The sequence below is a fragment of the Orcinus orca genome, chromosome 9, assembly GCF_937001465.1.
Source record: "Orcinus orca chromosome 9, mOrcOrc1.1, whole genome shotgun sequence".
In the NCBI taxonomy this organism is placed as follows: Eukaryota; Metazoa; Chordata; class Mammalia; order Artiodactyla; family Delphinidae; genus Orcinus; species Orcinus orca.
This window is the reverse complement of record NC_064567.1, coordinates 15,979,540-16,004,231: the sequence shown is the minus strand read 5'-3', so window position 1 is coordinate 16,004,231 and position 24,692 is coordinate 15,979,540. Positions and strand designations below refer to the sequence as shown.

The 24,692-nt window shown below is 38.4% G+C and overlaps 1 protein-coding gene and 3 long non-coding RNA genes across 7 annotated transcripts in view; 3 read left to right on the top strand and 1 right to left on the bottom strand.

Moving 5' to 3' along the window:
• Positions 1-2,109, top strand: part of LOC117202303 (uncharacterized) — a 28,930-nt gene extending 26,821 nt beyond the window's left edge. For all 3 annotated transcript variants that reach the window (XR_004484541.2, XR_007479376.1, XR_007479377.1), the window contains exon 6: positions 2,017-2,109. This is a non-coding gene — a long non-coding RNA (uncharacterized LOC117202303). The remainder of the gene's footprint in view (positions 1-2,016) is intronic.
• Positions 1-24,692, bottom strand: part of PTN (pleiotrophin) — a 96,365-nt gene that overhangs the window by 20,244 nt on the left and 51,429 nt on the right. For both annotated transcript variants that reach the window (XM_004272163.2, XM_012533898.3), the window contains exons 2-3: positions 2,483-2,598; positions 1,426-1,599 (exon numbers count right to left, since the gene is read on the bottom strand). In XM_004272163.2, the coding sequence (XP_004272211.1) occupies positions 1,426-1,599; positions 2,483-2,597 (289 nt within the window). In that variant the 5' untranslated portion in view covers position 2,598. The remainder of the gene's footprint in view (positions 1-1,425; positions 1,600-2,482; positions 2,599-24,692) is intronic.
• LOC117202305 (uncharacterized) lies at positions 2,867-9,279 on the top strand. The gene is made up of 3 exons (XR_004484544.2): positions 2,867-3,218; positions 3,923-3,995; positions 8,536-9,279. It is a non-coding gene; the product is annotated as an uncharacterized LOC117202305 (long non-coding RNA).
• The window catches only part of LOC117202302 (uncharacterized), a 38,720-nt gene continuing 28,929 nt past the window's right edge, over positions 14,902-24,692 (top strand). Inside the window, exon 1 of the long non-coding RNA XR_007479370.1 lies at positions 14,902-15,200. This is a non-coding gene — a long non-coding RNA (uncharacterized LOC117202302). The remainder of the gene's footprint in view (positions 15,201-24,692) is intronic.

Genomic DNA, 24,692 nt, shown 5'->3' with positions numbered 1-24,692 from the left:
TTCCATTTCTCTAGGATAAATGCCTAAGAGTGAAACCACTGCATTGTATGGTAAACACAAGTTCAGTTTTGTGAAAAACTGCCATACTCTTTGCCAGTGTGGCTCTACTATTCTGTCTTCCCATCACCAATGTATGAGTGATCTAGTTTCTCTGCATCCTCGCTAGCAACTGATGTTATTTCTAATTTTAGCTGTTCTGATAGGTGTGTAGTATATAGTGATGTCTCTTGGTTTTCGTTTGCATTTTCCTAATGGAGAAAAGATGGTGAACATCTTTTCAGGTGTTTATTTGCCACCTATATATCCTCTTCAGTAAAATGTTTGTTCATGTCTTTTGCCCACTTTCTAATTGGATTGTTAGTTTTGAGAGCTCTTTATATATTCTAGGTATAAGACCTTTAAGACACACTTTTTAGGACATTTTGCGTGTAGTTCTTTAGGGTACCCATATAGAATTTAAGATCAAATGTATCTGAATTTCACCATGCCTTTATAGAATTTACCTCCATTCATAAAAAGTTATAACCCCAAAGGTTGTAGAGAATGAAAAAGATATAGTACGTATATTCATTATCCTTCTCCATTGATAAATAGGCCAAAGCACATTTCTGTAAACCAGTGAGAATATTTGGGGCATTGTGTCCCACTATGGCTGAGAAAGACAAAGAATCTAGAATGTGAAAAAACAGGCAATTTGGGTGTTCAGTGGTGGGTTTAAAGTTGGAAGTGTGAAAGATTCCTTCTCAAATAAGGAGATGAGGTCAGCATGAAACTGGCAATAGTCAGGGAGAGAAAATCTGTGAAAAGTGGCTCATAGTAGCCCTGCTGGATCTGGTAAGTAAATCTATGAAACAGTGTGGAGAGTGGGGAGGGAAAAAATAGAGAGAGAGGGCCTGGAAGTAACAGAAAGAGATCTGGAGGAGGAGGAGAATAAGTAAGAAAAGAGGAAGGGAAGATCAAAGGAATCTAAAAATAGAAGAAGGAAAGAGAACACTGCTAGGAGGGATCAAGGGCATATTTTCTGTCCCTTTTGGTAAGATAGTGGCCTCAGTCAGGGACTATTCTGACACGCCCACCGAAAGGAAACATGCAGCAATATCTGGAGATATTTTCAGTTGGTGCAGTTGGTGAGGTGGGGAGTGCCACAAGAAACTAGTGGGTAGAAGTCAGAGATGCAGTTAATTATCCTACAATGCACAGGACAGCCCTCCCTCCAGGACAAAAAACTGTCTGGCCCCAAATTCTGGTAGAATTGAAAATGAGGGACCTGGGGTTAGGCAAGATGCTTGGTTATTTTGCATCTGATAAAATAAACTTGTTAAAATAATAAACAGAGTCAACCTCAAAAAGATGCTTGATGGAAGAATGACAGAATTATCTCAGGGTGGACAACTAAATCACTAGGACGGAAGGGGTGGGATTTACCTCCAAATTGCTTTTTCCAGTTGCAGGGGATCTTACATCTCTGGGTCTTCATGGTTTGTTTACACTCAGCTCCGGTCCGGGTGCCCTCCCGGGTGCCCAGCCCACAGTCCCCACTGGTGGGCACACACACACTCCACTGCCATTCTCCACAGTCAGACTTCTTCACTTTCTTTTCTGAAAGGGCAGAAGGAAAAACAATCAACGTCCAGAAAACTCTTTAACTGCTAGATATAACCAAGTTAATTCCTGAGCTCCATAATTGCATGGTTGTGCTTTTAACCTCTATCTTCAGTGTCCAGTAAAGAGTAGGAACTCGATAGGTGTTAGCTGAATGGTTGAATCAACCAATGACCAAGAGAATGGAGAAAGAAACCTAAGGAGCTAGAACTAATATTCATTTAACTCTTACTATGTGCCAGGGACTGTGCTAAGTGATTTGCTGACATCTCCTTTTAGAAGCAAACATTTCTGAAAAAGAGAAGATGATCAAAGTCAGTTAAACCTAAAAAATGATAAAATATTCTTTGAGAAGTAACAGTTGTCAGATTAGCCATTTCAATGCATGTCAACGTTCCTTTCTCTGTCTTATAGATGGAATAGCATAAATTAAACGTGGTGGACCACACATGTAATAGACTCTCAGCTCCACAGCCTCCTTATGACATTGCGAGCAACACAGAAAAGGTGCTTTATCCTCCCTAAGCTTCAGTTTCCTCCTTTGTAAATATGAGATAAAACAAAACTTGCTTGCAGGACTCTTTTTGAGGAAGAGTGTCAACATAAGTAAAACACTTGATTCCTGGTCAATTTTCTGTATGTTGTAGCTGTTAATATGATGATTATTATTTCAGTCAATAGTTAATGATCACCACCTATACTTCAGGACTTAGAGTGGGGGGCGGAATCAGAGGGGATGTCACTTAGGTTCCTCTAAATACTTGGAAGGAAGGAAGTGGGGAAGAAAGGAAGAAAGAAAAGGAGGGAGGGAGGGAAGGAGGGAAGGATTAGATGGATGTTAATCAGTGAAGAGTTTTGTGTTCATAACCATATTGCTTACCTGGTTTCTCTTTCTTTCCTGCTTCAGCAGTATCCACAGCTGCTAAAATGAAGATAAATGCCAGGAAGGCAGCTGCAAATTTCCGACGCTGCTGCAGGTACTGTTGAGTCTGCATTCTAGGAACAAACAGAGAGACAGAAGAAGGTGGCGTCAACCTAAGTAACTATATATAGTCATCCTTATAACTCCCGACAATTCGCAAAAACAGCCATGGTGTTGTAGCGCACGTGGATAATCTGAATGGACACGGTGAATGGATTACCTGTGCAGGTATATGTTTGCTGTTATCTTCAGAGGCATCAGTAATGACCAACATCTCAGATTTTTTTTATCGTTTCCATCATCATGATTATCTTATCATCATAGTTCTATTATTCATTGGTCCACTGAAGAGTAAAGCCCAGAACAGAAGAAGAGCTAGCACACCTTCGATCTATAGCAGAAACACTTCTAAACTCACGTGCTGAAAATCCACTAAATTCTAGGACGGAATGAAGAGTTTACACTTACTCATAATTTGAAATTCTCCACATTTGATGTGAATAAAAATCCCAGGATAACATTATGAAGACTCCCTTAGAACTTAAAGTCATTTGCGACAGCCTAGTGTCAGTATGATTGCCTTGCTAAGCAAACTTGGGAAGTCTCAGTTCAAGCCCCAGGACAGCCCACTTCTTGAAGCTACACCAAGTCACTGGCTGCAGCAGCTCACCTGGAAGTCAGTTATCTCTATCTGGTATGTTCATGGTGTTTTATACTTCATATAAAAATGACAGTAATAACATATGGTCATGAACTCTGAGCATTTTTCTTCCAGAAGTATAGATTGTTTAGATAATTTTACATTCTCATGAATGGAAACAATAAAACATCACACATATGAGGGATTGAGATCACTCTATTCTGCAGTTTGCTTTTCCTCATTCAAACACATCTATGAAATGATGTCCTTGTCCGTGAATTTTTCCCCCTTTCTGTGACATTGGAAATGCTATCCCTTATTAGTGTTTTTTTAATTGATGACTCTAGATTCCATTGTATGGATGAAGCATATTTCAACTATCAGTTAAAGTTAGTATTTTGGTCATTTGGTCCTTTCAATGAATCTTACATCCTAAATAGCTACTCAGCATCTCCATTACTTTCCAAAATCTAAAATTAGGTGTTTTGTTCTTCCTCTTAATGCTAAATTTTTATAACTATACTTCACTGATGGTCAGACAGAAGAGTTCCTACTGATGCTGAGACTTTTCCTATGACTCTCATTGGACATGAACTATATGAGAAGCCAATCTGGATGTACTGGTTGGCAAGCCTTCTCAGAGTTGAGTACCCTGGTGCACCTACACTACTACACATATATGACTTAGCCATGCGTCATTTACAATTATTAGGTGTAATGTGAACCAAGGTGAAGGTCTTCTGTTGTTTTCTCCAAAGGCTGTCCAAGAACATCCTCTCAGTGACTAACCACTTTGGTGGCAGAAACTTTTCATCTGAACTTTCTTAAAGGGTAAGTTAACTTTTAAATTCAGAACTTTAAAAATTTAACATATTTCTTTCCAAGTTGGAATACACCTTTATGTTTCACAATTACCTTTGAATACCTGAAATATTTAGATTGTGAATTAGATGAGAATTCAGAAATTTCCATCATGAAAGCACAGCTCTTGAGAGAACTTCCTGGCCGAGCAATGGAGAGATGCTTGCAGAGCCTTGTAAAGAAATGTCACTGAGGAAACATGGCCACTTGGCAGAAACAGAAAGAACTCTTCCATAAATAACACACACACACAGAGTTATTAATAGAAAGGTGCTATTGCTGGCTATTTTAACCTCAGCATTTCTAGTTTGACATTGCTAAGTTCTTACTTTTATAATTATTTCCAAAAAGCTTTCTCTCAATCAAGTTAAATTCACTTAATTTCGAGAAAAAAAAATCCCACATGGGCCAGAATTTCCTGACCAAAAATTACTTTTGAGTCATAGAATGGTCTATTAAACAAGTGATCTTAACTATAGTGGGAGCAGAGAGGAAGGAAGGAGAGAGAAATTGGGATGAGAGTTGGTAGAACGGAAGTGCACTCTAGTCCATGTTATTTCTCCTATCGATTCAGAAAAATTCGGAATCTTAATTGGTGGGCAAGCGGTTAATTTCAGCTTTTAGATGTTCTAAAGAAAAATGCATGCAATTCCATGTGTACAGGGAAAATGTGTAAAGTATGTGATCAGCAATAGGTGTGAGTTGGAGAATCTTCTCAACCTCTTTTCCCTTCCCTCCTGTTTTGCCTACCATTCTGTTTAAGCCTCTATTTTGATAGCTTAAGATTTTTTTGGGTAGAGCAAATGAAAAAATGGTTATTTAAAAGAAGAGAATAAGGGAGTTTAGAAAAGAGATGACTCAAATTATCCAAAAGCCCAAGTAGCATGCCGGTGCCTTCGTACCGTGGTAAAACCTTGGGTAATTAAACATGTGTAGGTAACAGTTTCCCTTGCTTGTGGTATTTGCATAGTTGATTATTTGTCCTTAGCATCAAACAAAGGCAAAAGCATCTGTATATGGTTTAACCCTGCCTGCTATCCAACAGTTGCTAGATGAGCATGGAGGCAAGAACATTGACCTTAAGGAAGTGGTCAGGATCATGACTTATTTTTCACACGGAGGGAAATAAAACAGTGGCAGAATAAGCCTTGCTAAGTCAGCTCAGTTCTTTTGAATAATTTACTTATTTTCACCCCCTCCTACTGCCATCTTGTGTTGTGCTTACTCTGACAGATTTAATTTCATAGGGTTTAACGGTTAAGTTGAAGACTACCCTAGATGGCTGTTGTCTGGAAACTATTGTTGAGTTATCTCAATCACTAATAAGTATGAAGTTCAGAGTTTCCCCTGAGTTGGTTTCTGAAACCAACTCAGGGGAAAAGTGTTAATTTATTAAGTCCTGGTCACTTCTATGGAGAAATCGCTGATGAAAAGGAAAAGAGAGCTCTCCTTTCCTTTAGCATTTTAATAGGATCTAGAATTTTTAAAGATGACTAACATCTCGTGTAAACACAAAACAAGAATGCTGGAATCTGTCTCTCAGTGATCTGTTTGGAATGACTAATATAGGATTTGAGGCAGAAGCTTTGGCTTAAACTTCAGCTCCACCATATAATTTTTGGAATGTTCTTGGGCAAATCACAACCATTTGAACCGCTGTTTTGACATCTACAAAGTGGGTTTGATTATAACAACAACTTGAGAGGTTTATTGTGAAAATGCAAGATGTAGACACAGAGCTAACCCAGAATATCAAGAAATATATTATTAGTTGTTGAATAAAGTTAATTCACCCCTACACTCGTATTACTTACTAAAAGGAAGTTCTTCTTTTTATTAAGACATAACAAGCATGACACTTTAAGCCGTCTAATATCTAAACTCAAAAGATAAAAATTTTAAAAAACAAAAAAGGAGACAGAGATATGATTTAATGCCAACTAAAGATTTGTTCAGCTTTCTAAGTATATAAATTTGTTCAGCCTTTTGACTTCTTAAAAAGCTAAAATAAACTCAAGGACCTTCATGCCCAGTATTTCTTTGGAGTTCGCTGAAGTAAAGAGACTCCATGTTGAGAATTAGGGAAACTGTTGATGTAATTTAACGTGTATGAAATGAAAAAAAAATCTAACTTTGCAACTGCATTTTATGCCTCTTGTGTGGTGAAACTGTTCTACTGCCCTCTTTATTTCAAGTACCTAGGATAGGGACCCAGCACTTAGTTGCCACTCAGTAAAATTTTTGCCAGCAAAAATTATCACCAAAACATGGTATCAAACAGAGGAATTAATATTCATGCTAAAATGATGTCTCAGCCCTTTGTCTATACCATGGGATATAAAATTCACTGAAGAAATTGGGCTGGAAACAACCAGAATCTAAAGCAGTTTCATACATACAGGAATGGTCAGTAAATGATTTGCAATGCTTCTGCATCATATCTTACACATCATCAGACTTTTCTAGATATTTTGTGATCTACCTGCCTAAATTTCTGTGAAAAAGTATTATTTTTCCTTTTTATAGGTCACTTTTCTTTATTTTCACCAACTCTTCTTCAAGTCGTAATCCTCATTGATTTATTTTCAAATGGTTTGGTCATTGCCTTAGATTCCTAAAGTCTCGTATAAATAGCCATTATGTTTACAATGGAATCTTTTGCTAAATCAGACCTTCACTTTGACCTTGTTAAGCTTATTTAAACACTAAGCCTTGAAAAGAATGTGTCCCAAGCACGTGTGTGCATGATGACCTCAGGTACACTCTACTCACACCCCAGGAATGAGTTCAACAGTGTTCCATCTTTGATTTTAACTAAGTGCATTATCAATTAGGTGGATAAAGAAGGACATTCACTTAATTTTGTACAACTCAATAGAAACAGGCAACTTTAAGGCTGAAATATTTTCATGGCATGGTGGCGCCTGCTGGAAAAATGTGATATTTTAAGACATCTTCTTTAGACATCTATTCACTGATTTTTAGAGCACCTACTAAGGGCCAGGTGTATGCTGGGCATGGGAACATGATAAAAGAATATGATTCAGCCCTCCCCCTAAAGGAGTTCTGTCTAACTGGGAGAAAAGGGAGAGAAATGATTCACTATGGTAAACATCATTAAAAGTTTATACACGTAGTGCTAGCTCAGTACATAGGCTCAAGTGATAATTTTGCTTAGCAAGGTTGAGTGAGGTAGAGGGCTGGGTATATTTTATCTTTTTTTTTTTTTTTTAATAGTTGAAGTCTTCCAAATAAAGGAAAGAGGGAAGGAAGAGAAATTCAGGCAGAAAGGACCAAATAAGTGAATATGTGGAGATGATGTTTATAATACATTCAGTGACAGAATGTGATTAGAATAGAGTATACAGTAGTAAGTAACAGTGGGTGGACCTCAAAAGGAGAAAGATAAAATGAGTTAATCCTGGGAGCTGTGAGGGAGGAAGATAGACAGAGTTATTAACTGGTCTGGAGAAGTGAAACAAGGGAAGGTCAGGGAGGGAGGAAAAGGCTGCATGTTGTATAAACGTGACTAAAACCCTAAATTACCACCAGAGGGGCAGCCACCATACTCAACAGTCCATCCAGATATCTTTAATATAGTACATTTGTTACCCTTTTGGCTTTGTTTTTATTTTTGTTTATCAGTTTTGTGGCTGTTCTATGTACTTTGGTTCATTTTGGGGTGTTTATTACCAAAGTATTATGATTGGAGTCAAGAATGAGCTCCAAGACTCAAAAACTTCATACTCAAAAAAAAAAAGTTCATACACACACACATTTAAAAATCCCTTCTGATATTCATTAGAAAAATAAAGTTGGGCTAAAGCAGTGATTTTTAGAGCACCGGTGTTTCCAGGAAGAGGTCAAAGGCTGCTGCCAGGCGTTAAAGGATCCTGAAAATGTGTGTTGAAAGCCACCCTTCTGTGCCCATAGCTCCCACCCTTATCTCAGCTTCAGCTGGAGCAGCTCTTCTTTAACTACTTTCCTTAGTGGCTTCCTTGTAAGTTGTCATTTGTCAAGAAAGAATAATGTATTTAAAAGTCACTGGTCTGGCCAATATCAAGATCTACCCAGTAGGGGATATGATGGTACAAAACAGTATTTTTTCAAAAGGTAGAAATGGGAAAATGTCTCAAGTAGGTGATGTAAATATGGAATATATTTGAGTATGCAAAATGCCTTGCTTGTGGTAGCAAAAATAGGAATTTTACAAGTGTGTATTCTAACTATTCCATACCTCACATTAAAGTTGGACATGATTATGTCCTCTTATCAAAGATCAAACACACAGTATAACAAGTATGATTACAAATATGAGGAAAATATCTCAGAAAATCATAAGGCATTAAAAACAAAATTTTTAATACTGTGGGAAGAGAAGAGCCTTTGGAGTCAGCCAGATTTCTTCCATATAAGCTTCGTCACTTATTATATCTGTGATGTGGACAAAGCAGTCACTCCCTTTTACTCTCAGTATCCTCCTGTAAGAAAATTTAGTTTTATCATGCAGGCTCGTTGTTTGTTTAAAGATCACAATGAGAGGAGACCTTCAAGATGGCGGAGGAGTAAGACGCGGAGATCACCTTCCTCCCCACAAATACATCAGAAATACATCTACATGTGGAACAGCTCCTACAGAACACCTCGTGAATGCTGGCCGAAGACCTCAGACTTCCCAAAAGGCAAGAAACTCCCCCATGTACCTGGGTTGGGCAAAAGAAAAAACAGAGACAAAAGAATAGGGACGGGGCCTGCACCTCTAGGAGGGAACGTGAAGGAGGAAAAGCTTCCACACACTGGGTACCCCTTCACTGACAGAGACGGGGGGGCGGGGGGGAGCTTCGGAGCCACGGAGGGGAGCGCAGCAGCAGGGGTGCAGAGGGCAAAGCGGAGAGATTCCCGCACAGAGGACCGCTGCCGACCGGCACTCACCAGCCCGAGAGGCTTGTCTGCTCACCCGCCGGGGCGGGCGGGGCTGGGAGCTGAGGCTCGGGTTTTGGAGGTCGGATCCCAGGGAGAGGACTGGGGTTGGCGGCGTGAACACAGCCTGAAGGGGTTAGTGCTCCACGGCTATACGGGAGGGAGTCCGGGAAAAAACCTGGAGCTGCCGAAGAGGCGAGAGGGTTTTTTTTCCCTCTTTGTTTCCTGGTGCGCGAGGAGAGGGGATTCAGAGCGCCTCTTAAAGGAGCTCTAGAGACGGGCGCGAGCCGCGGCTAAAAGCGCGGACCCCAGAGACGGGCATGAGACGCAAAGGCTGCTGCTGCCGCCACCAAGAAGCCTGTGTGCGAGCACAGGTCACTCTCCACACCTCCCTTCCGGGGAGCCTGTGCAGCCCGCCACTGCCAGGGTCCCGTGATTCAGGGACAACTTCCCCGGGAGAACGCACGGCGCGCCTCAGGCTGGTGCAACGTCACACCGGCCTCTGCCGCCGCAGGCTCGCCCCGCACTCCGTACCCCCCCCTCCCTGCGGCCTGAGTGAGCCAGAGCCCCCGAATCAGCGGCTCCTTTAACCCCGTCCTGTCTGAGCGAAGAACAGAGCCCTCCGGTGACCTACACGCAGAGGCGGGGCCAAATCCAAAGCTGAAACCTAGGAGCTGTGCGAACAAAGAAGAGAAAGAGAAACCTCTCCCAGCAGCCTCAGGAGCAGTGGATTAAAGCTCCACACTCAACTTGATGTACCCTGCATCTGTGGAATACATGAATAGACAACGAATCATCCCGAATTAAGGAGGTGGACTTTGGGAGCAACGATATATACATATTTTTCCTTTTTCTCTTTTTGTGAGTGTGTATCTGTATGCTTCTGTGTGTGATTTTGTCTGTATAGCTTTGCTTTCACTATTTGGCCTAGGGTTCTTTCTTTCCCTTTTTTTAGTATAGTTTTTAGCACTTGTTATCATTGGTGGATTTACTTTTTGATTTGCTTGCTCTCTTCTTTCTTTGTTTTTTCTTTATTACTTTTTAATTTTTTATTTTTAATAATTACTTTTTATTCTAATAACTTTATTTTACTTATTTTCTTTCTTTCTTTTTTTCTCCCTTTTCTTCTGAACCGTGTGGCTGACAGGGTCTTGGTGCTCCGGCTGGGTGTAAGGCCTGTGCCTCTGAGGTGGGAGAGGCGAGTTCAGCACATTGATCCACTAGAGACCTCCCACCTCCACGTAATATCAAACTGCAAAACCTCTTCCACAGATCTCCATCTCAATGCTAAGACCCAGCTCCACTCAACGACCAGCAAGCTCCAGTGCTGGACACCCCATGCCAAACAACTAGCAAGACAGGAGCACAACCCCACCCATTAGCAGAGAGGCTGCCTAAAATCATACTAAGTTCACAGACACCCCAAAACACACACCCGAACACGGTCCTCCCCACCAGAAAGACAAGATCCAACCTCATCCACCAGAACACAGGCACTACTCCCCTCCACCAGGAAGCCTACAAAACCCACTGAACCAACCTTACACGCTGGGGGCAGACACCAAAAATAAATGGGAACTACGAACGTGCACACTGCAAAAAAGAAACCACAAACACAGTAAGTTAAGCAAAATGAGAAGACAGAGAAATACACAGAAGATGAAGGAACAAGGTAAAAACCCACCAGAACAAACAAATGAAGAGGAAATAGGCAGCCTACCTGAAAAAGAATTCAGAGTAATGATAGTAAAGATGATCCAAAATCTTGGAAATAGAATGCAGAAAATTCAAGAAACATTTAACAAGGACGTAGAAGAACTACAGAGCAAACAAACAATGATGAACAACACAATAAATGAAATTAAAAATTCTCTAGAAAGAATCAATAGCAGAATAACTGAGGCAGAAGAATGGATAACTGACCTGGAATATAAAATAGTGGAAATAACTACTGCAGAGCAGAATAAAGAAAAAAGAATGAAAAGAATTGAAGACAGTCTCAGAGACCTCTGGAGCAACATTATACGCACCAACATTCGAATTATAGGGGGTCCCAGCAGAAGAAGAGAAAAAAAAAGGGACTGAGAAAATATTTGAAGAGATTATAGTTGAAATTTTCCCTAATATGGGAAAGGAAATAGTGAATCAAGTCCAGGAAGCACAGAGAGTCCCATACAGGATAAATCCAAGGAGAAACATGCCAAGACACATATTAATCAAATGATCAAAAAATAAATACAAAGAAAAGATATTAAAAGCAGTAAGGGAAAAACAACCAATAATATACAAGGGAATACCCATAAGGTTAACAGCTGATCTTTCAGCAGAAACTCTGTAAGCCAGAAGGGAGTGGCAGGACATACTTAAAGTGTTGAAAGGGAAAAACCTACAATCAAGATTACTCTACCCAGCAAGGATCTCATTCAGATTCCAAAGAAGAATTAAAACCTTTACAGACAAGCAAAAGCTAAGAGAATTCAGCACCACCAAACAAGCTTTACAACAAATACTAAAAGAACTTCTCTGGCAGGAAACACAAGAGAAGGAAAACACCTACAATAACAAACCCAAACAATTAAGAAAATGGTAATATGAACATACATATCGATAATTACCTTAAATGTAAATGGATTAAATGCTCCAACCAAAAGACATAGACTGGCTGAATGGATACAAAAACAAGACTCATATATATGCCATCTACAAGAGACCCACTTCAGACCTAGGGACACATACAGACTGAAAGTGAGGGGATGGAAAAAGATATTCCATGCAAATGGAATTCAAAAGAAAGCTGAAGTAACAATTCTCACTGTAGATATCAAAGAGGAAATAAAAAAATACCTAGAAACAAATGACAAGGAAAACACGATGACCCCAAACCTATGGGATGCAGCAAAAGCAGTTCTAAGAGGGAAGTTTTTAGCAATACAATCCTACCTCAAGAAACAAGAAACATCTAAAATCAACAACCTAACCTTACACCTAAAGCAATTACAGAAGGAAGAATAAAAAGACCCCAAAGTTAGCAGAAGGAAAGAAATCATAAAGATCAGATCAGAATTAATTAGAAAAAAATGAAGAAAACAATAGCAAAGATCAATAAAACTAAAAGCTGGTTCTTTGAGAAGATAAACAAATTGACAAACCATTAGCTAGATTCATCAAGAAAAAAAGGGAGAAGACTCAAATCAATAGAATTAGAAATGAAAAAGGAGAAGTAACAACTGACACTGCAGAAATACAAAGGATCATGAGAGATTACTACAAGCAACTATATGCCACTAAAATGGACAACCTGGAAAAAATGCACAAATTCTTAGAAAAGCACAACCTTCCAAGACTAAAGCAGGAAGATATAGGAAATATAAAGAGACCAACCACAAGCATTAACATTGAAACTGTGACTAAAAATCTTTCAACAAACAAAAGCCCAGGGCCAGATGGATTCACAGGTGAATTCTATCAAACATTTAGAGAAGAGAAAACACCCCTCCTTCTCAAACTCTTCCAAAATATATCACAGGGAGGAACACTCCCAAACTCATTCTACGAAGCCACCATCACCCTGACACCAAAACCAGACAAAGATGCTACAAAAAATGAAAACTACAGGCCAATATCACTGATGAACATAGATGCAAAAATCCTCAACAAAATACTAGCAAACAGAATCCAGCAGCACATTAAAAGGATCATACACAATGATCAAGTGGGGTTTATCCCAGGAATGCAAGGATTCTACAATATACGTAAATCAATCAATGTGATACACCATATCAACAAATGGAAGGATCAAAACCATATGATCATCTCAATAGATGCAGAAAAAGCTTTTGACAAAATTCAACACCCATTTATGATAAAAACCCTCCAGAAAGTAAGCATAGAGGGAACTTACCTCAACATAATAAAGGCTATATATGATAAACCCACAGCCAACATTGTTCTCAATGGTGAAAAACTGAAACCATTTTCACTAACATCAGGAAAAAGACAAGGTTGCCCACTGTCACCACTCTTATTCAACATAGTTTTGGAAGTTTTAGCCACAGCAGTCAGAGAAGAAAAAGAAATAAAAGGAATCCAAATCAGAAAAGAAGAAGTAATGCTGTTACTGTTTGCAGATCACATGATACTATATGTAGAGAATCCTAAAGACGCTACCAGAAAACTACTAGAGCTAATCAATGAATTTTGTAAAGTAGCAGGATACAAAATTAATGGCACAGAAATCTCTGGCATTCCTATACACTAATGATGAAAATTTGAAAGTGAAATCAAGAAAACACTCCCATTTACCATTGCAACAAAAAGAATAAAATATCTAGGAATAAACCTACCTAAGGAGACTAAAGACCTGTATGCAGAAAAATATGACACTGATGAAAGAAATTAAAGATGACACAAACAGATGGAGAGATATACCATGTTCTTGGATTGGAAGAATCAGCATTGTGAAAATGACTCTACTACCCCAAGCAATCTACAGATTCAGTGCAATCCCTATCAAACTACCAATGGCATTTTTCACAGAGCTAGAACAAAAAATTTCACTATTTGTATGGAAACACAAAAGACCCCGAATAGCCAAAGCAATCTTTAGAAAGAAAAACAGAGCTGGAGTAATCAGACTCCCTGACTTCAGACTATACTCCAAAGCTACAATAATCAAGACAGTATGGTACTGGCACAAAAACAGAAATATAGATCAATGGAACAGGATAGAAAGCCCACAGATAAACCCATGCACATATGGTCACCTTATTTTTGATAAAGGAGGCAAGAATTTTACTGTTTTAAGGATTTTTTACATAAAGTGGTGTAATGTTCATTTTGAATAGGAAGTTATATGTCAAAGATACATATGTCAATTCCTAGAGCAACCATTAAAAGAAATAATTCAGAGTTACAACTGAAGAGAGTAGAAAAATTAAAGTAGAAAACTTAAAATAAGGTTTGATTAACCTAAAATAATCAGAAAGGAGGGACAAAGGAACAAGGAACAAATGGGATAAAAAGAGATAGCAAGAAAGTATGTGTAAATGTACACATATGAATGATTGCATTAAATACAAATAGACGAAATGTATTAATCAAAAAACACAGCTTGTCAAACTAAAGAAACAAGCAATACTGAACTGCATGCTATCTACAAAAGATACACTATATATATATATATATATATATATATATTTAAGTTAAAAGTTAAAGGATGGGAAAAGTTATTCCACACAACTAGTCATCATAAAAAAGCTAGTGTGGCTATAGTAGTAACAGTCAATGTAGACTTCAAGTCAGGAAGAATTAACAAAATAGAGACATTTCATAATTAGAAAAAGTATCTATTGTTCTAGAAGGCATAATACCAAATGGGTTTATATATAATAAAATTTCAAAAGACATGAATTACTCACTGACAGAACTGAAAAAAGAGGCTAATCCAGAATCATAATCTAAGGTTTTAACCACTCTAATTGGTATAAGTAGAAAAAAATTCAGTATGAATGAACTTGATACCAAAACCTAACAAGGACATTACAAGAAACTATAGACCAACACTCCTCGTGAACATAAACATAAAAATCTTTTAAAAATATTAGTAAATCAAATCCAGTAAATATTATAAAAAGCTAATAAATCATAACTAGTGATGTTTATTCCAGGATGCAAGGCTGTTTTAACAGCTGAATGCCAATGTATTTCATTGCATTAGCAGAATTACCAGAATAATGGAGAAAAATCATGGGATTATTTCAACAGATGCCATAAAAAACCTGAATCAAATCCAACACTATTTCCTGATAAAATAATGATGCACTAAAATTAGAAAATTGCTGTAATAGTTTTGTTCTTCTTCTTCTTTTTAACGGGCATAAAAATGTTACCTAAGTATGTTCAGAGTCTTCAAGGAAAGCTTCCAGAGGAGACTAATTTTGAGTTTAATCTCAAATAACAGATTAGTTTAGAGAAAGAGGAACATGCAGGCAAAGGCCTGCAGGTTTGAGTAACTGTGATATATTCCAGGAATCAATGATTAGTTAAAAATTGCTCAAGCATCAGTGAGAAAAGTTGAGAAATAGAAAAGAAACTAAGAGATGGAAGAGACTAATCTTGATGTTTCTTGCTTGTCATATATAAGGGTCACGTGAGAAATGCAATGATGTTTTACTTTAGGAAATACGGAGCTATGAAGAATTTTGAGAGAAGGAGGACCACGACCAGCTGTGAATCTGAGAGAGCACTCAGCAATCGGTAAGCAGAGTGAATGGAGGATGTGCGCCTAGACTCAGGGAGGCTTAGACAAGGGCAGTTGACATAATCCAGGTGAAACACTGAGAAGACTTACACTGTGACACTGGAAAGGGGATAGAGCGAAGACCAAAAAAAGTTATTTAAGGGATAAAATTTATTGGACTTATGACATTAATTGAATGTACTATGAAAGGAGAAATCTAGGACATCTCCCAGATTCTAATCTTCAATCCGGAGGTAAGTGCGAACATAGACAATATGGTTTTAAACAGATTCATAAGTAATACACACTCAGATCTATCCTAAGGACAGTATTCTCAGCAACCGACATATCTTAAATCTCACAATATGCATAATAGATATTTATATATAATATAGTTAATATAGTATCTATTAATATATTAATTCTCAGACATCTGATTATTTAGGTTCCTTCACTAGCCTGACTTTTCAGATCAGTAAAAAAAAAGCTTAAAGATGTTAAATGACTAAGGTTAAGTAAGGAAAGGTAGCAAAGATCTGTTTGGACACACTGAGTTTGAGGTACCAATAGGATATCTGAGTTGAAAGAGATAGTAGTTATCGACCTAAGAGACCACAGAGTAAGAAGACACAGAGTAAGAACTGAAGATGTACACAAGACGCGAGAATTCTAATTCTTACATAAGTGAATCGAGGGTAGCAACAGAGCAGTAAGAGGCAAGCAAAGGAAGTTGAATCATGGAAATCAAGCAAACAGGAAGTTTCAAGAAGTAAGAAATAATGAACAGGGTCAAAATCTAGAGATAGGTGCCTATGGGAATTAGCAACAAGGAATCACTGGTAATATTGAGGTATATTTTAGCAAAATTGTGAAGTTAAAAAAAAGCACATAGCTGCTTCTGAAACAATCATTAGAGACTGTTTCTTGGCCAGTGGGTATCTGTGTGACTCGGCCGAGTTATTATGTTAGAAGAGCCTAATAAATATTCAATGTGACATAATGAAAGGCCCTGAGAACTGCCGCAGTGTAATGGAAAAGACTCTGTCCAAGAGTCAAGGGACCAAGTGTCTGCTCAGGGAACTGCTATGACTCAAAAGGACGGCAAAGGCAATGACTTGTGTCAGAAATAGAATCCCATGGGACTCTTTCAGGTAATTTGGATTAAAGAAAGGAATCTTTTACTCATAAAAGCATAAAACAGGGCTTCCCGGGTGGCACAGTGGTTGAGAGTCCGCCTGCCAATGCAGGGGACACGGGTTCGTGCCCCCGTCTGGGAAGATCCTACATGCCGCGGAGCGGCTGGGCCCGTGAGCCATGGCCGCTGAGCCTGCGCATCCGGAGCCTGGGCTCCGCAACGGGAGAGGCCACAGCAGTGAGAGGCCCGCGTACCGCCAAAAAAAAAAAAAAAAAAAAGCATAAGAGAAATAAGACACCATCTCACTGCTCTTGGTTGCGAGTCAAAGTGTGCTAGGCACTGGATACTTTGTGTTTTTATAAAGCTCTACGCCGCTTTTCTGAACCCCTTGCTCCACAAAGCCCTCCTGTAAGGACAGCAGCATCAGCTTCACCTGGGAGCTTGTTAGAAATGCAGACTGTCAAGTCCCACCCCAGACCTTCTGAACTAGAATACTCATTTTAACAAGGTCAAGATCCCCAGGTGATATTGAAAATTTGAAAACACTTGTTCTAAACCATAATTTCTTTAGGAATAAAAAATTTAAATATTTGCTTACTATTTGATTACTTATTTAAATTATTTATGGTCCAATTTCTTCCAATAATTTAAGGTACCTTTTAAAATATATACATTCTAGAAAGATGAAATAATAAAAGTAAAGAAAAAGGCAAAGGGAAAATAAGAGTAGGGAAAGATAATAGCCATCATGGATTAAAGGCTTTGCTCTGTGCTAAAAGCTTCATCTTTTATCCTCTCAACAACATTAGAAAAGAGTCAATATTATTTCAGTTTTACAGGTGAGTAAAACATAAGTTAAAGAATCTAGGTAACTTGCCCAAGATCACAAAGTGTTAGAAGCAGAGTTTGTAAGTCAACTATATTTCAATTAAAAAAAAAAATAGAATTTGAACCTAGACTAGTTAAAATCAAATTATGTCTGTGCTCTTAACCACAAAGTTGAATAGAGAGGTTAAAATACAAAATGCCCATGATGTACTCTTTTATACTTACTAATAATTTACCAACATTTGGTTTTATACTTTCTAGAAGCTGATGTGGGGAGAGAATACAAGAACCACATCCGTATTTAATTCTCTGCCCATCACAATGCTATTTGTGCAGTAGAGGAGAGAGCCATCAGTACTTTTTTGAGGAGCTATACATCCTTGTAAAAATGTGAATTATGTAAAATCTCTAGATTACATTTTCTCACTTTGCAGGAATTCTTTTTTTTTTTCGGTACGTGGGCCTCTCACTGTTGTGACCTCTCCCGTTGCGGACCACAAGCTCCGGACGCGCAGGCTCAGCGGCCATGGCTCACGGGCCCAGCCGCTCCGCGGCATGTGGGATCTTCCTGGACAGGGGCACGAACCCGTGTCCCCTGCATTGGCAGGCGGACTCTCAACCACTGTGCCACCAGGGAAGTCCTGCAGGGATTCTTGAATATACTTAGTGACAGTCTAAAAATGAATGACTTGAGGGCAAATAATTTCTAAAAGCAAAATTACAAATAATTTTACCCCCCAAAATATGTGTGTATGGAAATATATAGATGTAGATATAGGTACATAACTCCTGCAAAGATACTAAAAATCCTTGTCCTTAGTATAGGTACCAAAGTGGGTAGAGCTGCCTGACTTCAGAGCTCCTAGTTTTCTCCTCTGTCTGTAGTTTAGGGCCTATGCTAGGTTAGGATGGAACAGGAAAGATCAAAGAGCCTAAAGGTTGCCCTCTCTCCACACCCACCTCGAACCCATGAGTGATTTAAAATCCCTTCCTACACAGTTCCCACACTGCTAGGAAGATGGGTACTAAGACACCTGAAGGTAAAGATGTGATGTATGTTTTCTTGGTTTAGCTTGCAAAGTCTGGGTTATTAATGCCTGGTTCCATACTAGGAACAAAGCGCTAGAATAATGAAACAATTGCCCAGGAAGCCATTTGGATTGAAGTTAGCCTCTGCTTCAGGAACGGAAGAGCTGAAACTTGCCAGCTTTGATTTGCACGCCTTTCAGCTACTATTTCCAGCCAATTCAGTTCATACAACTCCAGCTTTCATTTAGAGCAGAGCTCATTGACTAAAAAAATAAAGAAGAATGGAAAAAAAAAAAAAAACAAGAGAAATCAAGGAAAGGCTTAATTGATTATGCAGAGTGTTGTTTTGGGAAAGAGGAAAATCTTGTTAGAAGCCTAGCAAACTCACTTCATTAGGGACCTAGTGACATCTTCCAAAACCAGAACATTACATCAGGTTAGTTTAAAACATCAAGTGACCTTGTAGTTTGGTAGAGATACCTCACCCCCATTCATTCTGTCTGCCTCATTCTTTGCATTCTTCATCATATTTTATCAACAGTGAAAAGTCTGCTACTAAAAAACATGCTGAAAGTGATGTAACATTGGAAACTAGAAACATTAAAATCAGGCGTTGTGATTCTGCTCACTCGCCTTGTCCTCTAAAAGCCCACTTTCTGTTTCTGCTTACATGGTTATTTTCACCTCGTTTCCACATCCTCTTCTCTCATACACATAGTTCCTTCCACTCATTCTTCTTTCATCTAATGATTCACTGAATGCACTGTTGGTAAAGGAATGTGGACTTGAGTATCACATCTCACGATGGTTCGTGAGAGTCAATTGCTTCTTGTTCCTTCAGAGATCCTGTGAAGTCCTTCTGCATGGTTTCCATGTCAAAAAAGGAGGTTGTTGATTTTTTTTTCCTTTTTTTGGAAGCATCAAATGCCCCACTTACTGAACTCCATCCTTTCTAGAAATAATTAGCCTGAGGGCTAAAACTACCATTGAAATTTATAAAAGAGTGACAAAGAGATCAAAATGGTTCCTTCATGCCAAATAAAACTTATTTAGTTGTGTGAGAAGGTGGCTAATAATAGTGATCTTAGGGCCTTAGAGTATCCAGGTTTCAGGAAATTTTGACACAGTCTGAAAACATACCTCTTGAGTAAGACAGTGAAGTTCCAGTCAGGCAATAACTCTGTGAGGTGGGTACACTGTGATATAACTACCCATTCCACCAGAGAGTGCTTATATTGAAAGGGAGAAAAAAATCTAAAATCAGTAATTTAATCTTCCATCTCAAAAATCTAGGAAAAAATTCAAATCCAAATTAAATACAGGTAGGGACTTCCCTGGTGGCACAGTGGTTAAGAATCTGCCTGCCAATGCAGGGAACATGGGTTTGATCCCTGGTCCAGGATGATCCCACATGCCGCGGAGCAACTAGGCCCGTGCACGGCACTGCTGAGCCTGCGCTCTAGAAACCGTGAGCCACAACTACTGAAGCCCACATGCCACAACTATTGAAGCCCGCGCACCTAGAGCCCGTGCTCTGCAACAGGAGAAGCCACCGCAATGAGAAGCCCGCGCACCGCAATGAAGAGTAGCCACCGCTTGCCGCAACTAGAGAAAGCCCGCGCACAGCAACGAAGACCCAACTCAGCCAAAAATAAAATAAGTAAATAAATAAATTTAAAAATTAAATACAGGTAGGAAATAATCAGGATCAGAATAGAAACTGACAAATAGAAAAGAGAAAAATAATAGAGGAAGTCAACGAGATGTCCATAAGAAATTCACAGAAGATTCTCTCTTTAACTCTGTTCTGTAAAAATCTGTGCAAATACTTGGAATGAAAACATGAACAGGATTGTAGTTAATGTGCAGACCACTTGAAACTGGGGGAACTATCAAATTACACTGATGATAAATTGAAGATTAATTCTATTCTTAATGGACTACAATGTTGACTTGAAATAAATGAATTAAAAATTAATAATGATAACTGGAAAGTCCTGCATTTGAATGTATTTAAATCAATAACTTAAGCAAATGGCAATAACTTGCTTCACAGTGCTTCACAGGATACAGTGAAGTGTTTACTGGACCACACGCTTAATATATACAAATGGTAAATATGGGTGGAAAAACGAAGCTAATGAGCAATCAGTACATTCTATTTTTAAGAAGCTCAAACAGAAAATTCTTCTTTATGTGAGCTGGAATCTCTCCACCATAAGTTTCATTTAATTTTTCTCAGAGGTAAATGAGGTGAATTCCTGGCAACTCTTACATAGACAATAGGATACAAAATTAACTCTGATTATATGTCTAACATGACGATGACAGCAGGGAACAACACTCAAATAGGTTAGAGATTATTACCTTGCAGCTGCAAATTTTAACTAGATTTAAAGTAGTTGTTAACCTAGATCATATTATTTCTTTTAAACCATAAAATAATATCTTGTTCTACTAGCAAATAAATCCAGAAATTTTATATATCTATAAAACTGTGTTCTATACGTCTTTCAATCTCCATACTTAGTAACTACCTAGGTACTCAGCAAATATTTACTGAATGAATAAATGAATAATGTTTAAAAGACTGACCAGCCCAACCCAATGAAACAGTATCACATGGTTGATACCCTTAGGATATTGATCATTATCTTTTGAATTTCATATATAATTCTACAGGTCTGGCTATTTGGTTTTCAGGTCCATAGTAAATTAGAAGGAAGAAAATAAATGCTATCACCAAGTACATCAGTATCAGCATAAAGATAAAGGAAAATATGGGAAAATTATTTTTAAAAATTCATATGTACATATGAGTCATTTAGGATAGAGTCAAATAGCCCCCAACAGCTCAGTTTTCCCTGATTGGAGCACCCAGATGTCACAGTATTGATATCTGCAAGACAGCTGATATCATCAGTGTACACCGATGTTTCTTATATGTGATCAACAACATAGAAAAGTATGCACAGTAGTTTTACAAGGCTACATCTACAAAGCTAATGAGCTGAAAGAATTAGTACATAAAGGCATAAACTCTCAGCTCTCTAAAAAACACTCCAAACTCCACTATTCATAGTTAGTTGCTTCCTATGGGAGGCTGACAGCCTCAGTCTCATCACAGTTTTAGAAAACCCCCATAGCAACTTAAGTTACTAGCTTGCAGCGATTCTTATTCTCACCTCAATTGTCATAACACATCAGAGCTGTAGAATGAGGACATTAGCTCCAATTTATGGACATGTAAACCCAATGAACACAAAAGAAAGTGAATCAGGAGAAACTGAGACCAGTCTACTCCTTAAAGGTAAAGATGTTGTTTTCCACTCAATCATTCACTTAGACTGAATAAATTGATGGTGTGAATGTGTACAACACACCAGGCACCAGGTCAAGTGATGCAAATGTAGAGATAAGGCAACTCTCTTCAGAAAACAGACACAAATTTGGAGGAGTATTTTCAGAATGAGTTAAAAATTGAAGGGTCTGATATGTTTAAAATACTATATATATGGTATTAAATTTTTTCCTTTAAAGCACTTTTCATTTTAAATCACTAATTAGACTAAATAACTATTAACTACTTTTCAACCCCAAAATGGTATGATACTATCTTGTTCAATTCCGCAAAACCACTGTGGGATAAACAATGGCAGGCACTGTTAATCTGCAGTTAATAGACTATGAAATTGAAGATTGAATAGATTGCATAACTTACCTCAAACCACACAGCTAGTTAGTAGTGAAGCCAGATAAGAAGTTAACTTGATTTTAATCCTAATTAATTATTCGATTTACTATATAATATGTCTCTTCCATGTTTTATGACAGGAAATCATCAGCTATCCTATCTCATAGCTTGAAATCTCATTCTAGTCGTATGTTTACAAAGGAGCATACTGAATAAACACGATTTGTTCCCCATATGGTATAATAGCTGCTGTTCTGCTAGTCAAGTTTTTCTCTCTCCTCTCTTGACATTCCACAGTCACAATTTGTGAATGAATTCACTGGTAATCTCTACTTGCAGTGCTTCTTTTAAATAACTGCTGTTTCCAGAGCACTTATAAAAAGGGATTTATGAATTACCAAATGTAAAGCTCGTCAGCTATTAGGTCGACATGGAGTTTCCTTCTGCTTAGGATGTGATCTAAGTACAAACAAATTGTACCTTTTTTCAGAGAATTTTAGAAAGAGGAGTGACCTTAAATTGATCCTTCAACTCCTAATCCATCAACTAGAATTTATTTAGTGTTGTTATGTACAAGACTCTGTGGACATAAATAAATAAGTAAGTAACATGTGACCCTTATCCATAAAGAAAGTAAACTAAAACTTGAAGGTTTTCATGAAAATGTAAATGTAACTCCTTTGCTCAATATGACCAAGTGTCCCACGGAATTAAAAGCCTTATGCTGTATGTGCTTCTCAAAATGCTTACAATGTGGTCCATTCTGAAGCCAGGGAGACCTATTTACTAGACGATTTCTTTTCTTTAATACAGTTTTCCAAATTATAAAAGGTACATATGATAATTATTAGCAACTGTGGACTCTCCCCACAGAAGACCAACCAGAAAAATCTATTAACTAAGCAAAGCTAATTTTAAACCTACTACAGTAAGGAAGATATAACCTGACCACATCTCACTATCTCAGAAGGAGTAGATTCGGGAGGATATTTATAGATTTGGGGGATCTGGTCTCAAGTAGTTGAAGTCGAATCTTTCAAGGCAAGGGATTGACTAGGACTGAGTAAAGTTCATAATATAAAGGTTTAGTGAAGCAAAGGTCATAAAGTGAATCTTGATAAGTGAACTGTTGTTTAATATGCAAACTCTTTAACCAGGTAAGAAACCTATTGCTCTAATGGGAGAAAAATTTGCCCAGAAAAGTAAGCTATGTATTTGGATATACTGGCTTTCAGGAATTTTACGAAGCATCAAAGTTATGACTTGGTTTTATAGCCCTATCTTCCTGGCGAAATATTTCCCAGAAATACAGGGGTAAATCAGAAGCTCTGCCTGGCTTCATTCTCAGTGTTGCTCCTCACTTCCCAGCTCACTTATATGTGAAGTATGATTTGTGATTATTTTTTATACTTTAGAGGGTATTTGACCACATTCTAGGGGCCTCCAATGAAAATCAGTATATTTAATTTGGTGTGATGACCTAAAAATCAGGAATGAATATTGCATAGATGGAAAGAAACATTTATTTGAGGAAAACAAAATTTTCATTTGCAGTTTGGAAAATTTAGACCTATCATCTCTCAAGAAAACTAAAAATGCATATAAATTTATTTCTTTTATTTATTTTTGGCTGCGTTTGGGTCTTCATTGCTGCACGTGGGCTCTCTCTAGTTTCAATGAGCGGGGGCTACTCTTCGTTGCGGTGCGTGGGTTTCTCATCGCAGTGGCTTCTCTTGTTGCGGAGCCCGGGCTCTAGGCGCATGGGCTTCAGTAGTTGTGGCACACGGGCTCAGTAGTTGTGGCTCGCAAGCTCTAGAGCGCAGGTTCAGTAGTTGTGGCGCACGGGCTTAGTTGCTCCACGGCACGTGGGATCTTCCCAGACCAGGGCTTGAACCTGTGTCCCCTGCATTGGCAGGTGGATTCTTAACCACTGTGTCACCAGGGAAGCCCCAAAATGCATACAATATATTCATTAATACTGATATTATTACAGGATATCATTTTCAGTAACAGCACAAAAACAGAATCAGCCCTTCTGCTGAATGGTGGATTTAATTTAAAAGAAAAGAAAATAATATAAATCTGCACTTTCTTTTGCTTTCCTCCTCACTGAAACAAGTTGAGATGACTATTTATTTTGCGCTTAAATGCAGGTGCTATACTAAAGCTTTGTATACACATATTCTTATTTAATAGTCACAACGATCTTGCAAAACAGGTAGTATCATCACCATTTTACAGGTAGAAAAAACAGAATCAAAGAGGTTAAGCATCTTGCCCAATTCATATAGGTCCTGGTAGAAACATGAACTTTGTATATCAGATTTCTAAGCCTGTTCTCGTAGGACTAGTAAGAGTAGGTTAACATGACTGTCATTGTGAAATTAGAACCTCAGTAATGAAATGGGATCTCCTAGGTTTCTATCAATAGAACTCGGATCTACTAATGACTTCCACACTGGAGGGTCTGTTCTTACAGAAAGAACAGTCCTCTGAATCATTGGAAAAGAAGAACCTCAGCTTTCGGGGGTATGGCAAGCAGAATTCTAAGATGTCCCCAAGATTCCCGGTCCCTGCTGTAACATACCTTCTCCTAATTACTCAAGCAAACACTAAGTGTTGCTGTAAAGGGATTTCATAGATGCAGTTAGACCCCAAATCAATGACCTCAACATAGGGAGATTATCTGAGTGGGCCTGACCTAATCACCTGAGGCCACTAAATTAGGGTCATGCAATCAGAGACAGGGGATATGTGAGAGGGATTTGGCACAAGGAACATTCTCCTGCTGGCTTTGAGATGGACGGGTCATGTGGCAAGGAG